General features: G+C 44.1%; 1 protein-coding gene across 2 annotated transcripts in view; it reads right to left on the bottom strand.

Moving 5' to 3' along the window:
* The window catches only part of TDP2 (tyrosyl-DNA phosphodiesterase 2), a 190,790-nt gene that overhangs the window by 101,852 nt on the left and 75,144 nt on the right, over positions 1 to 13,794 (bottom strand). For both annotated transcript variants that reach the window (XM_069613619.1, XM_069613618.1), the window contains one exon: positions 1,395 to 1,562. In XM_069613619.1, coding sequence (XP_069469720.1) covers positions 1,395 to 1,562 — 168 coding nt within the window. The remainder of the gene's footprint in view (positions 1 to 1,394; positions 1,563 to 13,794) is intronic.

The following is a 13,794-nucleotide window of genomic DNA, read 5'->3' as shown; positions in this document are numbered from 1 at the left end:
GTGCTCGCGTATAAAAGAAAGCCTTCATTTTCCATTGTTGGACTGTTTAAATGTTACCGGAATTGAGAAGGAGAACGATTTCCAAATCACTCGGAAACCCAAAGCTGACTTTCACAAAGTGTTACAAGGTGAATACAATAACAAAGAGAGGTCATGTATGAACAATTGCGATTCCCGAGCGGAGCCATTCCTTATGGGTCTTTAAAATTAAAGATAAGAGTGGTCCCATGTACCTAAATCTGTTTATATGTTGAAGATGAACCCCTGTAACGTCCCTGTAATGTAGAAGTTGCTGAACTGATCAGAAGAACAAGCATTGCCAAAGCCAGTAGGCAAATGCTTTCTACGGTGAAACCCGCATTCTGAGGTTGTTAAAGTTGTTGAAGGTCCAGTGTCCTCCGATACAAATGTGACATTGCCATTCAAAGCTGGAAGCGTGGCACTACAGCTTTAGGGTAGCTACTGGAACCATGAAGGTATGAATGAAGCTGGGGAAGGCAGTCTGGAAGCAGAGGCAGGTTATATCGGTGACAATAAGACAGATAGAAGAGGCAAAGAGGCTGCCCTTTTCTTATAGCCTAAAAAAGAAGAGTGCCTTGCCTACACATGGAGGGAGGACGAAAAAAAACCCCTACAATTCTAAATTTCATGTTGAAGTAGAACTACTAGAACTGTGGTTGTGTGAAATACTGTCAGAGCATCTTTCTTACCCCTAAAGTTGGTTGAAGTATTAGACATACTGTGGAACAAAGGAGCCGGTTTCCACAGTAACAGTAGTAAAAGGGTTTGTCAAGAGGAAAGCAACACCATAAGAAGAAGCATCCTGACAATTATACGAAAAGACACTGCGGAGGTCAGAAATACAAAGGATTTTGTTGAAGCATAAATTGTCATAAACTCATCCTGGAAGGATGTTATTGGTGGCGTTTTCTTGGTTGGAATCGGAAAGGGGACATTTCAACAGAAAGCTGCCGAACAGTTACCAGTGGATTTTTGTTTGGTGAACTTTCATTTGGAACTTCTAATAACTGGTTCAAGACTTTGCTTTTCTTTTTGAACATTTTGGAGAAATTGACTTTGAGCAATCCTAGAAAAAGTATCTACTATTAAAGTCCATGATATCGCAAACAAACTGACAAGCAACTCTGCTCTCAACATGTCCAGGCTCTGATGCTTACTTCATGAATTTTTAATGTCATCTTTATAAATGCAAATCTCCAAATTGTAATACAAGCCATAACACCAGTATTTAACAGGTTTCTAAAGGACCCTTATTTTGCAGATTATGGTATTTATCTGCAAAGGCGGGAGGCAACTTACAGCGACTTTATAGAACGTCAAACATACAGTGATGGCCTTCTATAGGCCAGGTTACGAAACAGAACAATACTTACAGAACCAAGTAGGAGCACACACCTCGAGCTCTTTCCTGCAGATTGCATTCATCCAGGCCATCAATATTCCAGGTGATAACGGAGAGGCCATTGTAATCTTCTTGTGTTGCGCCATTAACAACGTTGCCAGTGGGAACAACTGCCACAGTGTCAGCAGTTAAATCAATACTGTTGAAGATATAAATCATATTTGCAATTAACAAAGTAAAATACACTAACTTTTGTCTTAAGCAAATTCATTCAAAATCCATTGATACTCAAATGAAAATAGCTCAGAGATGGTACAATCCATTACCTTTCGACCTCCCATAGACTTCATTAGATTGTGTACATAAAATGTAGGTCACCATACATACCTGTTGCTCGAGTGTGCAATAATTAGGACCAAAGTTTGAATACAGGGGGGTTGATGCAGCCCTTCTTCCTTATGTGGTGAAATTCAGTATGGGTATAAGAGCCCTGCCTCTTGTGCATCCACGCTTTTGAATTATTTCACCCGGACTTGAATTTGTTGTAGCACTCTAGAGAGTCACCCCATCTATACAATGAAAGGCAACCAATTCCTGAACTGCCAGACTTTGTGTGTTTCACAGGATCTGCATTGACAGACACCATGATAGAAGCCATCCTTGCCAAATAATTTCTATGGACTGTGTCTGGCTGAGTTTCCTCATACAAGAATCAGACTGATCAGCAGAGGATTAGAATCTTGGGTTTACAGTTTTCGGCATGCAGAAATGCTCAAAACCGTCCTCAGAATTGGAAGTTGCAGTAAAGTGTAGAAAGTATTTCCATGATTTTCTCCTGTGTCCATATCCATTAAATTGAAGGCCCGCGTTGGCAACCGTAATGCTAGCGAGTCACAGCACTACTAAATCTGAAGAATGTAGTAGCGTCAGCTACAAAGAAAATAAAAAGGTATTACACTGTATAAAAGAACAACATTTCTCTAAACGCCAGATTAAATTCAACATGCTAGACATGCTGATGGAAGCCTGTGGAAATACAAACCGAATACCCAGGCGACTGAACTCGGATATCTAATGCCACTGAAAGTAAAACCTCCATGAAATTGTAGGAGAGCCGAGGATGGACAAGCAAATACTGAAGAAGGGTGGACCGTCATTTATGCACACCTTGTATCTTTTAGTTTGTTTATACGGGCCGCAGTATGTCTCTTGAGGATGCAATGTGATCAATGTCTTCCCTGGGACAATGTCCAACTGAGCACTGGTATTTGTTAAGTGCTATGTTCTTTTTCCAAAACGTTTTATTTAAACAAAAGAAAAATAAGGTTGGACCTTGGTCATATGGTGGACTATATTCATGGAAAGGTATATGTGATTTGACGGATAAAGGATATTTTCTTGCTCAAGTAGATAGTGACATGCCACAAATAGAGAACATTGATATATGGGTCTGCAAGACGAGTTAACGTGATGGGTCACATGCCTTCTGAAGAACAATAAAAACAACTTTAAAATATGCAAAAAGTATGGATGAGGAGGTTAGCAGAAAAAGAAGGGAGTTTTATACAGAAGCAGAAGGAGGTGATGGAAGGAGGAAGCTGTGGAGAAAAGGGTTCGGTTGGAGGACAGAAAAGAGAAGGCAGGAGACTGGATAGCTAAGGATGGAGGTGAGACTCGGGCTGAAAATAGATTGTGAAGGAAGCAGTTGGTGGAGATCTAAGAATGAGGAATGAGGTTGGATGGCAAGACCAGTAGGAGGGGAAAGGAGACAGGTGAGGTGAAGACAAGGAGAAGTCAGAAGGAGGTCAGGGGAACATCTCAGGAATAGCAGGAGAGGGCTCAATTAATCTCCAACTAGGGTGAGTGAGCATTGAGGAGGCGGATGAGGAGAAACAGACAGGAAAGGTGATCGGTGCTACCCAAGCACAGGTGCGTGGCAACAAGTCTAGAGGAGTGAGCACAGGAAATTGAAAGACAGCACCAGGACTTCAGATACAGAGAGGTGGAGAGGGAATGGAATTCCAGTCTCTGGCCCCACATAGTCTATTAGCCTCTGAGTGCAAGCTCAGAGTCTTCACACTATCAATACCCCCCCCCTACTTCTGTCATTGCCCAGGCCTAAAGTGCAGGCACAACTGGGGCCCTTAGATCCCCAAGAGAAGCATTCAGGGATTTTTCACCAGTGTTCTGGTGAGGGACGTAAAACAAGCTATGCTAAAGGCGAAACTGAATTTCCAAACAAAATGTAAACCAATAGTGGAAGCTATGACAGGGCAGTCAAGAAGGCTAGTAGTGAAGAACATTTGGAATTCAGAGAATATATCACACTGGCATGCAGAAAAACACACATAAATTGTATAGGGCATCTAGAAGTCCAAATACGTTCCATAAGTTAAACACAATGCATACTAAAACAACGTATATATCATACAATACTTACCGTAAACGTATATTGTTTTTTCAAAAGGTGGGTGCTCACAAGGATTCCAATTTCAATGCCATAGAAGTACATCAGAATGGACACAGAGGTGACTATCTAGAAGGGTGCCAAGGGCACAGATTTCTCCTCCTGTCACTTGGGCTCTTCTTCCTTGCGGAGTGAGGTTGGGCCTGACAACACCCCCCGTTTACATGCTAACAAACATTTACCCACGAATGGGACACATCAACTCTTGGTGGAATGCTTGCTACCAGAATTTTGGGATGCGACCTTAAATCAATCCAAATATCCTGAAGCTTTTTGGCAGTGTGTCAAATCTGAGTGCCATCTCAACTAAGGATATTGCAAGGGTTGATTTTGTAGACCTTTATCATACTGATTTTGCTTTATATTAACTCAAGGGTGGTTTTTGACCTTATCCTGCAGGAAATTCTTTCCCTACGTCAAGTGGGATTTGACATCAAAGGGATTTGAGACTTTGGATTCACTCCCAATACTCCGACCAAATTAATTGTTTGGATCTGCAAATGTGCACAGTGAAAGCGGCAGAAAGGTCTCATCTACTAACCAGTTCATTAACAGTGGGCAAGTTGTGAATGATTGGTCGTGGGTAGGAGTGGCCCTAAATGGACCAAAATGTGAGCAATTGGACCAGCGATTCCTTTTAGTAACACAGGTCACTTCTTATGCTCTCGTGGCACACCAGGGGCAATAACACATTGCTAAGTGACCCGGTTTTGGGGAAATGTTAAGACAACAGTGTCATTTGCTTGAAGGAAACATGGTTAACTAGGGAGGATCACACAGATTCATACATCTGTGTCCCAATTAGCAACATGGAATCCCACAGGTCGCCCTGTAGGCGGTTTGCTCATCAACATGGGAATAAAATTTGTATCCACAGATGACACAAGGAGGGGCTTATTGTGCATCCATAGTGAACTGACTGGGGCTTCATGTGGTAAAGCTCCCCCTTTATAAAGGTCTATTGGAATAGAGTGGGTGTGGGTGGGGTGTGGGGACGAAATCAGTGACCTGGAAGTGATGTTTAAGGCAGTTTCCTCTTGTGTAAAAGGCTGGCGCGAGTCCAACCTAGGAGGTTGGGTAATATTGGTAGGAGATTCGAATTCCCCTTGCACAGAGTATACCACTGTTCATCCAGTCAAGGAGTGGCCCCTCCGAACACACCCCTGAACCTAACTGAAAACAGTTTGGCTGGTTGGAAATGGTGAATCAGTTTGGAGAGTGTAGGTTTGGGCATGTTAAACTGGGTCTCTCCAACTGACGCGCTGAGCCAGCATACCTGGCCTAATGGAAAGGCCAGCTCACCTGTTGATAATAGGTTCAGGGTTTGTTGGGGCATTGTACAATGCTTCCAATTACTAGAACCACCCTGAGTGACCACTCCCTTTTGGAGTACAGAAATACATTTGCCATGGGGAGAGCAACTAGGGGGTGGCGCACAGGATATTGAGGTCAAGGGATCAAGCAATCAGATTTTTGATAATAGAATAGAGAATCCTTGGCCACTCAGGCATTTGAGGAATGGTGTTGTTGGGGATTGGAAAGTGAATACACCAACAGTGGAATATTGTAACCCTTTCGTGGACAGGATACCATCTAAGGTTTGTAGGCCCCGTCGGCCTCTGCACAATCGGAAAGAATTCCTCATTTACATAAAATCCAGCTAAAGTACAGAAACTGGGTAAAGGGAGGACGGGCTCAACTGACTCGGAGGGATAGCAAAAACATGCTGGAGGTCATGGGTAGCCAAAACTCCTCTGTATTCTGGCAAATTAATGGCATTTTTCTGTCACAGAACACAAGGGAAATAAATGCAGCTGCTGAATCCAGGTAGGTTACACATTTTGAAAAGATCTTCTACATAGAGGACTCTAAAATTATAATCACAGAGAGGATTGTCAGCAGGCAGTGGTTGAAGAGTTCATCTTATAAATACTTGGGAAAATTAGTACATCCAGGGCTCCTGGACCCAATAAGCTATCTAATCTGTTCTTTCATAGCAACCCTGTGCTATAGTTGGGCATTTTGACTTGTCCCTTCAAGAACATGATAGACACAAACCGCTTCCCTGAAACCTGGCAGACTGCCCATGTAATTCCCCCATTTATAAAAGCGGTCCAAAATCGGACCCAAGGAACTACCGTCCAATCTCCATCTTAGACGCAGACATCAAGGCGTTTGCCACCTTGCTGCTGTGTCACTTGGAGACCTGGGCCAAGGGCACGGCCACCTCCATAAATGGCAAACTGGTTTTAGAAAGTTCCTGGGAACAACGTTAAAGAGCTTCTAACTTAAGTGCCTAATTGTCTCCTTGGACTTAAAAAATATCACTCCATCTAGCGACGACTGATCTCACTGTGGCTTTTGACAGAGTCAATGGAAAACTCCTCTGGAAGAAGCTGCCGGGCTGGGGAAATCCCATCTGGGTCAAGGTGGTTAATACTTTACATTTACTTTATATTATTTATAAAAAAAGGCGCTACCAAAGTGGCCCAGAGGCATACGGGTGCCGAAGAAGCTGAAAGAGGCACCGTCTCTAAATAATAGACCAGGATAGCCCCAGCCCAGGAGTTATCCAAAAAGAGCTTAAAACCTTTCAAAGACGGACAGTTTCTTAATTCGACAGGCAGGGCATTCCACGAAGAGAGCAGCCATCGAGAAGGCCCCTTTCTTTAAAATTAATTTCAGGGAGGCTTTCGGCATGTGCAACAATTTCAGCACAGGAAGCGAGGTTCTGGTTTGTTTTTAAGTCTGCGGGCTATATATTCAGGAAAAAGCCCTGCCAGTTATTTATAGGTAATCATAAGTAACCTGAAACCTACCTTGGCTACAATGGGCTGCCAATGCAGACTCCTCCACACCTCTGACACATGCTCACAGTTCTGCATACCCATAATCGCTCGAACAGTGCTATTTTGCACTACTTGTAGCTTGGCCAATTCTCTTTTGCAAATGCCTACTAGTAGGGAGCTGCAATAATCAATTTTAGAAGAAATAATGGCCCGGGCACTGTTGTGCAGCCCTTTTGTGAAAGAAATGGGCGGATATGCCAAAGTAGCCATATGTAACACGCTGACACTGAAACAAGTCTATTGACCTGTGCTGTCATTTCTAGTATCTGATCAAATACAACGCCCAGAATTTTTATTTTTCCTTTAGTGGGGATATTGTTAATTGCAATGCAGAATGATTCATATTCCGCCTTAAGCTTAAGTAGTCTAGGCCTAGAACCTACAATCATAAGTTCAGTTTTTTCGTGGTTCAAGGCCAGCCCACTCGTATCCATCCATTCTTGTATCAATTCGTACATTTCTATCACCATTGTGGAATCTTTCTCATAGTCACCCGACAGAGGGATAAGACTTGGAGAATCATCCGCGTAGTTTGAAGAACATATCCTTTTTTGCTCTAGTAGCTGGAAAAGAGAAGCCGTAAAGATGTTGCACAAAACGGGGGATAAAGAAGCCCCCAGCGGGACACCATAGCACAATTGGGCCTGATCAGCTTCTGCTAGCTTACTACGGTTGTGTTACTTAACAAAGGACTGCATCGACTCCTTCGCTTGATCGCTAAAGTTGGCCACCTCCTGTAATCTGGTCAAAAGCAGATTTTGGTCCACTAAATTTAATGCAGATGATCAGTCCAATGACATCAAAAGCATGGTTTTCCCCTCGTATTAGCCATCATATTAGACTTCATTCCAGTAGAGCCGATTCTGTTCTAGAGCCTGGTCTGAAGCCCGACTGGCCCCCATGCAGAATTGGATGGTCTTTTATATGGCTCAGTAGCTGTTCATAGGCCAATCTATCAATTATTTTTAATAAAAATAGCGAATTGGATATTGGCCAGTAATAAGTAGCGACTTTGCAATCCTGCCCTTGTTTATTAAGCTATGGGGTGATCCAGGTGCCCTTCAGTCTTGTAGGCACCGATCCTTCTTTAAAAGATGTGTTGACTATTTTTGTGATGCAGCGGATCAAAAGCTCTGAGCAGGCTTCAATAGCTGAAGCTGGGAATATATCCCCTTTACAAGAGGATGGCTTAGGTTTGGCCAAGATAGTGTGAGAAGCTCGTTTTCAGTGATACTCCTAAAATTAAATTTAGGTATAATCTGGAATATTGGAGCGTCTTCATACAACGTACATGTAGTAAGCAGAATATTTTTTGTCTTTTCCATTTTGTTCACCATGGCCTCTTGAATGTGCACACACCACTACTGATCTTTACAAATAGGTTCCTGAAATAAAATGTCAGGTTTCTCTAATTCTTTGAGAATAGTAAAAATCTCTTTTGAGTTGTATTGCGCCTTCTCTATGCTTGATTCATAGGAGTCTTTTTTGGCTTTAATAATCGCCAGTTTAAATGGGCATACATGAGAACTCCGCAATGCAAGTCAGACTCAACCAAAAGGGATCTTGAACAGAGGGCTTGGAGCTCACTGACCCTTCTTACTGATGTGATTTCCACAAGAAAAGCAGTCTTATAAGTAAGATGCCCAAGACTAGCTGTGTGCAATGATTCAAACGGTGTACACACAAAGTTTTTTCTGAGCACATTTAGGCCCCCACCATGAAGGGGATTTGAAATTGGAGGGAATAACTTTTTTACTCTTTCCATGAAAGCTTGGATTATGGGAACTTCAACCATGACACTTTACTTTGCGCGAAGTAGCGTAAGCACAGAGTGCTGCTAAATGCACTGAGGGAATTAAAGACTAAGAGCCTCATTATGAGTTAGGAGGCAGCCATGGTGCTCTTAGAACCATGGCTGCCTCCAAACTCGTGTCTGGGTTCTCAGAATGGGGACTTACCGTGTCATTCCAACCTTGGAGGACCCGGTAAGTCCCCATTCTGAAAACCATTCCCCATTCGAGCCCCCATAGGGCTCAATGGGAATGGGGAAGGAGCTAATAACGGGCCTGCAAATAGCAGACCCGTTATTAGCTCCCTGGTCCCTAAAACCAGCCGGCCTTAGTGGGGACCCGCTAAGGGACCTCGGAATGCGGCGGTAGGGGGTTAACGGCACCGGCATCCTTACCGGTGCCGTTAACCCCCTACCGCCGTACTCATAATGAGGCCCTAAATCAGAGTCTAAAAAGGTAAAGCAGATAGTGTACTATATGCAAAAGGAACTGTCAATCGGATTGATGTTACGTGATTTGCACAAGATGACAAATCGCTTCCATTTGTTAAAATAGCAGTGTCTTGTGTTGGGGTTTTGTGTCTTTTAGGATGTCCATACACCTTTGTGGAAGGTTTAAATGTCAAAACTCTAGAACTTCAGGAGCCAGACTGCTAAATTCAGAGTTTGAGAGTATGGATTGAGTGTTGGCCCTTGTGTTGGGACAGCATGTTGTATGGGCACAGAAGTTTGATTGACTTGCATATCGACAGTTGAGTAGGTATGGAAACTATGGCTGTCGAGCCCACATTGGAGCTATTAGGAGAGTGACTTGTTCCTGGTGCATCTTGTGGACTACCTTGTTGAGGAGGTAGTACCCAAACGGTTTCCAATTGATCGTATAGTAAATCTGGCCGAATACCAGCAGTACCATTCGATCGTTTGGAAACTATCAGATTGGGTAATCACTACCAAACATGTGGAGTGGGAGTGTGCCCCGCTCCCCATGTTTTGTAGTGATGGCCTTTGTGGGCAGCAGGGGTGTCCGCCGCTTCCAGGGGCGTGGAGGCGGGGGAAATAAATAAATAGCGGACCCTGCAGCGTTGGATCCGACAGGCGTAGGAGGGATGGATCCGACACTGCAGGGTCAGAAGATGAGCAGACGCCAAAGAGGTAAGTGGGGGGGGGGGTGCATTGGGGCCGTGGGGGGGTGTAAGTTTGGCTGGATTGGGCAGTGGCAAAATGGTCATTGCAGTGAACAATTGTGCCACGGCCAAATCGTATACATCATTGGAGTGGTGCTGGTGGAAATGCATAAGCACATTTCCCCAACCAGCCCATCCACAGGGAGTTCACATGGACTTTGGTTGGGGAAACCTGGATGCAAAGTCTGGGCATTGTGCATTTTGCTTTGTTGCAAACAGATCTAGATTTGGTTGCCCCCATTAGGCAAAGATGTTGTGTCAAATATTTGTGTGCATTTGCCACTTGTGTTCCAACGGAAGCTGGAGCTTTCTGCTTCAGTGCGCGCTACTGAATTGTGCTTGCCTGTAACGTGTGGAGACAATAGGAAAATGTTGCATATGAGAGATCATTTCCAAATCTTTTGGGCCAACCTGGACAGAGTGCGTGTTTCATCTTGTTTGTGGAGATAAAACTTGGCAGTGGTACTGTCTGAGGATTAGGAATGTGTCTTGCTAAGTGATGTTGAAAAGCTTCTAAGGCTTTGACAACTGCTAGCAACTCCAGTAGATTGATGCCATTTTTTGCTGTTGATTGTGTCTGCACGCTGTGTGAAGTTTGATGAAGGTATGGCACTCCCCACCCTGAGAGTGAGGCGTCGGTTGTGAAAGTGGCCTACTTTAGTGGGTTGCAAAAGGGTTTCCCTTTTAACATTTTCTTTTATTTATTTTTTTTTTAATCAGAGGAGAGCCTGCACTAAGGGCTGCAAAACGACCACTAGATCGTTCCACTGATCGCTTGCTTGAGACCATCGTTTGGCTAGCCACTCTTGCATAGGACGCATGCGCAGACGTGCGTGTGGGACGAGATATATGCAAGAAGCCATCATCCTGAGCAGGTGCATTGCCTTGCTCCAAACAGGAGAACAATTGTTACGCTCACCTCATATCCCCGGGGGCGTCTGGAAAGTTCTGAGATCTGGAACCCTGGATGCGTAGTTGCCCAGTGCTGAATAATGAATCTGCAATTACAGAAGAGGATTTGTGATAACTGTCTCTAATGGGTGAATCTCCCCCTCCCTCTGACAGATTCCCTTCCCACTGGGTTCTTTTCTCACCTTAGTTATTTGTAGGTTGAGCTATCCGTCCTGCGTTTCTTGTGCAGCGGCGCAGGACGTTTGTTGGAGAGCTCCCTGAGTTGCTTCACTGGTGCAGTACGCCTTCATTGGGCCCAGGACTGTTGTGACCCCGAATCTGCTGGTAGGCAGGTAGGTTTGTTAATTGTAAGTCTTTGTTCTGTTTATGGTGGGAATTCGTTAATGTCTTCATCTCCTTTTCGGGTGCGAAGGTCTTGATGCTGGCATGCCAGGTGGAGAGGCAGGTTTCTAGATAAGAGAAAGCGCGAACCACAGTGCCTTTATTGTCTTTTGAAGCTAACCTGCGTTTTCTTCTCCTCCTCACAGGGCGCTGTGGTGCTGTGAGTGGATGAGAGCGCAATAAAAAACAGGCCCCCAGAATCCATTAAGGTAGTACAGTGCTGTGCGGTTGTTTAATATTGAAAGCGAACCTAGATAGGTCTCTTTTCCTTTGCAGATGTTGCTGTGGTGCTCCAGATGGAAGCGTGGCGTAGCGCGATGGAATTCAGGCAAGACTGATGGAATTCGATGTTTTGGAAGCGCGCGTTCTAATATTGGTTTCCCCTTTCTCGTTATTGCAGGTCGCAACGTTCGAACAGCAGCTGTGGTACCAGTTCGCTGGAAGTCCTTAAGCTAGTACTCACAGGTGAGTGATGTTGTTTCTTCTCTTGGTTTCCACAGATTACAGCCCAGTTGAGATGCTGAGTGCTGGATGGTGTTTTCTCAGGTAAGACAGAATAATCTTGTTCTTGTAGGTTTACATGAAGATGCTGAATACCGGGAGCTGGACAAGGTGAGCGTCACGCTGCTGGTTGCAGAACAAAAAAGAAGCATGTTCTACAGTCAGGTGTGGTTTATATAGCCCAGGGAAAGTAGTTCCAGGCCTGCCACACCCAAAACACTAGACCGCATGGCTTGGTTCTTAGAACTAGACTGTGTGGGTGCTTCCATGTTGGATTTAAAGGCCCATGTACATAAATGGGACCTAGTTTGAACAACCCTTCCTTCCTACATATGAGCCTGGTGCCAAAGGCACCAGGAGCCCTTTTGCAGTGGTTTTAAGGCCCTCAGGGTTCCAGTGGGAACATGCCTGTGGCACAACTTGTGCCCCCCTCACAGTGGTCATGACAGCAATCAGCTAGATCAGATATCAATAGGCGCTAGTTATGCCAAAAGGAACAAGCACCTATGAGGCAAGACCAGGCTAATATGACGTTATGCACTTCTTAGAAATAACTAAGAGCAATTAGGAATAATTAGCTACCTCCCTATTTCATCTAACTTGCAGCAACTACAAGAGGAATGACAGACTTAACTGAATAGCAGATCACAAGTTAGCATTGGACCTCAGTGATTAAGAACTCCAAACACATGGATAAGTGACTCAATCTAGATCCACAACTAATGTACTTATGACATCTATATAGGAATTTGAGAATTGAACTCAGCCTAAACAAGAACCCTTTATCTGATGGATAGGGTTTACAATCAAGAATAATAGGTATGATCGATTATTTACACTTCATGGTACACAAGTACCAGGTTTGCAGCAAATGGGTGGCACGCCTCAAGCGCATATCACCCAACCGGAAAACAGCCAGCTAATGAGCAGTGAAATTGTCACGGACACCACCAATCGTGGTTATTAACTTATACACTCCTATACCTGGCACGGGCTATAGGGTGCTACACACAAATCGACCAAACAGTACTAAACAGAGATTACAAAGACTATTATAGCAGTATGTATAATGTTTATGATGAAATGATTACCAAATATCCAGCATGCATCTTAAATGAAACTATATCCTCGTTTGCTCATTTTCTCTGATGTACCAACCACCTGTCCCCATTGCTATCGAACACTATTTATATTATTTTGTTTTAATTGGTGTTATTAATTTTAGTATATTATAATTTGTTACAAACTTGTCACAATTTGTTATAAACTTGGATAAAAATGTACAGCCTTGAACACGACCAAGGGAAGAAACCCGTGTCAGCTGACAATAACAAAATAAACTATGAGCACAACTAAACTGGCAAACATTGTACTGTACGAGAGAACAAAACTGACCTTTGGGCAAAGCGTGACTCACCAGCACAATATCATTAGCTACAAGTAGTGGACATGACTTGCACACTGGATGACATTTCAAAAATGTGTCCATTAGGGGCTATGATGCATTTCTTAACCCAGAGACCATCCGGCAATCAGTGGCCCTGATGTCTCTTGGGGTTATGCTCTTTTGCAGAGGTTGTTGGTTGAATCCCAAATGGGAGATGCTGCTCCAATCGCATTGATTTGTTTGGGATCTCTGAAGGTTAACACTTGGGAGCTCCATTTTTTTAAAAAACATCTTTTTATTCATTTCTTCATCATACACAAAAAAGGAACACTCAATTCATCAAGGAACAACCTAAACCCCCGCCAAAATAACCCACCCATTGCCACTACTTCAATGATCCTCCTCGTCTCAATGTTCTCCTTTCCTCTTTTACCCGTAGATGTCCAACAGTTTGAGTCTTTGGGGGCACCACTGTTCTCTGAACTCCCCCTTAAGACAAACCAATGTCTCACCCCAGTCCGCAGAGAAATTCACCAACTTATTGTTGACAGCATAGGTTGCCCATTCCACCGAGACCAATTCCCACATTTTCAAAAAGGGCGGATCAAGGGACAATCCCACCATTGGGGGGCGGAGCCTTCTACCCCACAACCCCTCCAGCACTCCCCCGAAGTTGCCGGGTACAACGCATGTAGGTGGGCAGGAGTGTAGTGCCAGCCAAATATATATTTGTACTAGGCCTCCTGTAGTTGGACCGCCTTAACCACCTTAGGAACCATCTTCCATAACTTTTCCCTGTCCACTCGTTCCATTGAGACACCTGGGACCTGTTCCCACCTCCTCGTATAAGCCCACCTGGGTTGTGATTCGGCACACCCCAGTGGCCTATATAAATCCGAAATTAGCCACTTGAACCCCTCATGCATTGTCAAAAACTGGTCAAATGGGGTCAGCTCTTGGG

Source organism: Ambystoma mexicanum, chromosome 5p (assembly GCF_040938575.1).
Source record: "Ambystoma mexicanum isolate Mex_15411 chromosome 5p, UKY_AmexF1_1, whole genome shotgun sequence".
In the NCBI taxonomy this organism is placed as follows: domain Eukaryota; kingdom Metazoa; phylum Chordata; class Amphibia; order Caudata; family Ambystomatidae; genus Ambystoma; species Ambystoma mexicanum.
This window is presented reverse-complemented; position numbering and strand designations above follow the sequence as displayed.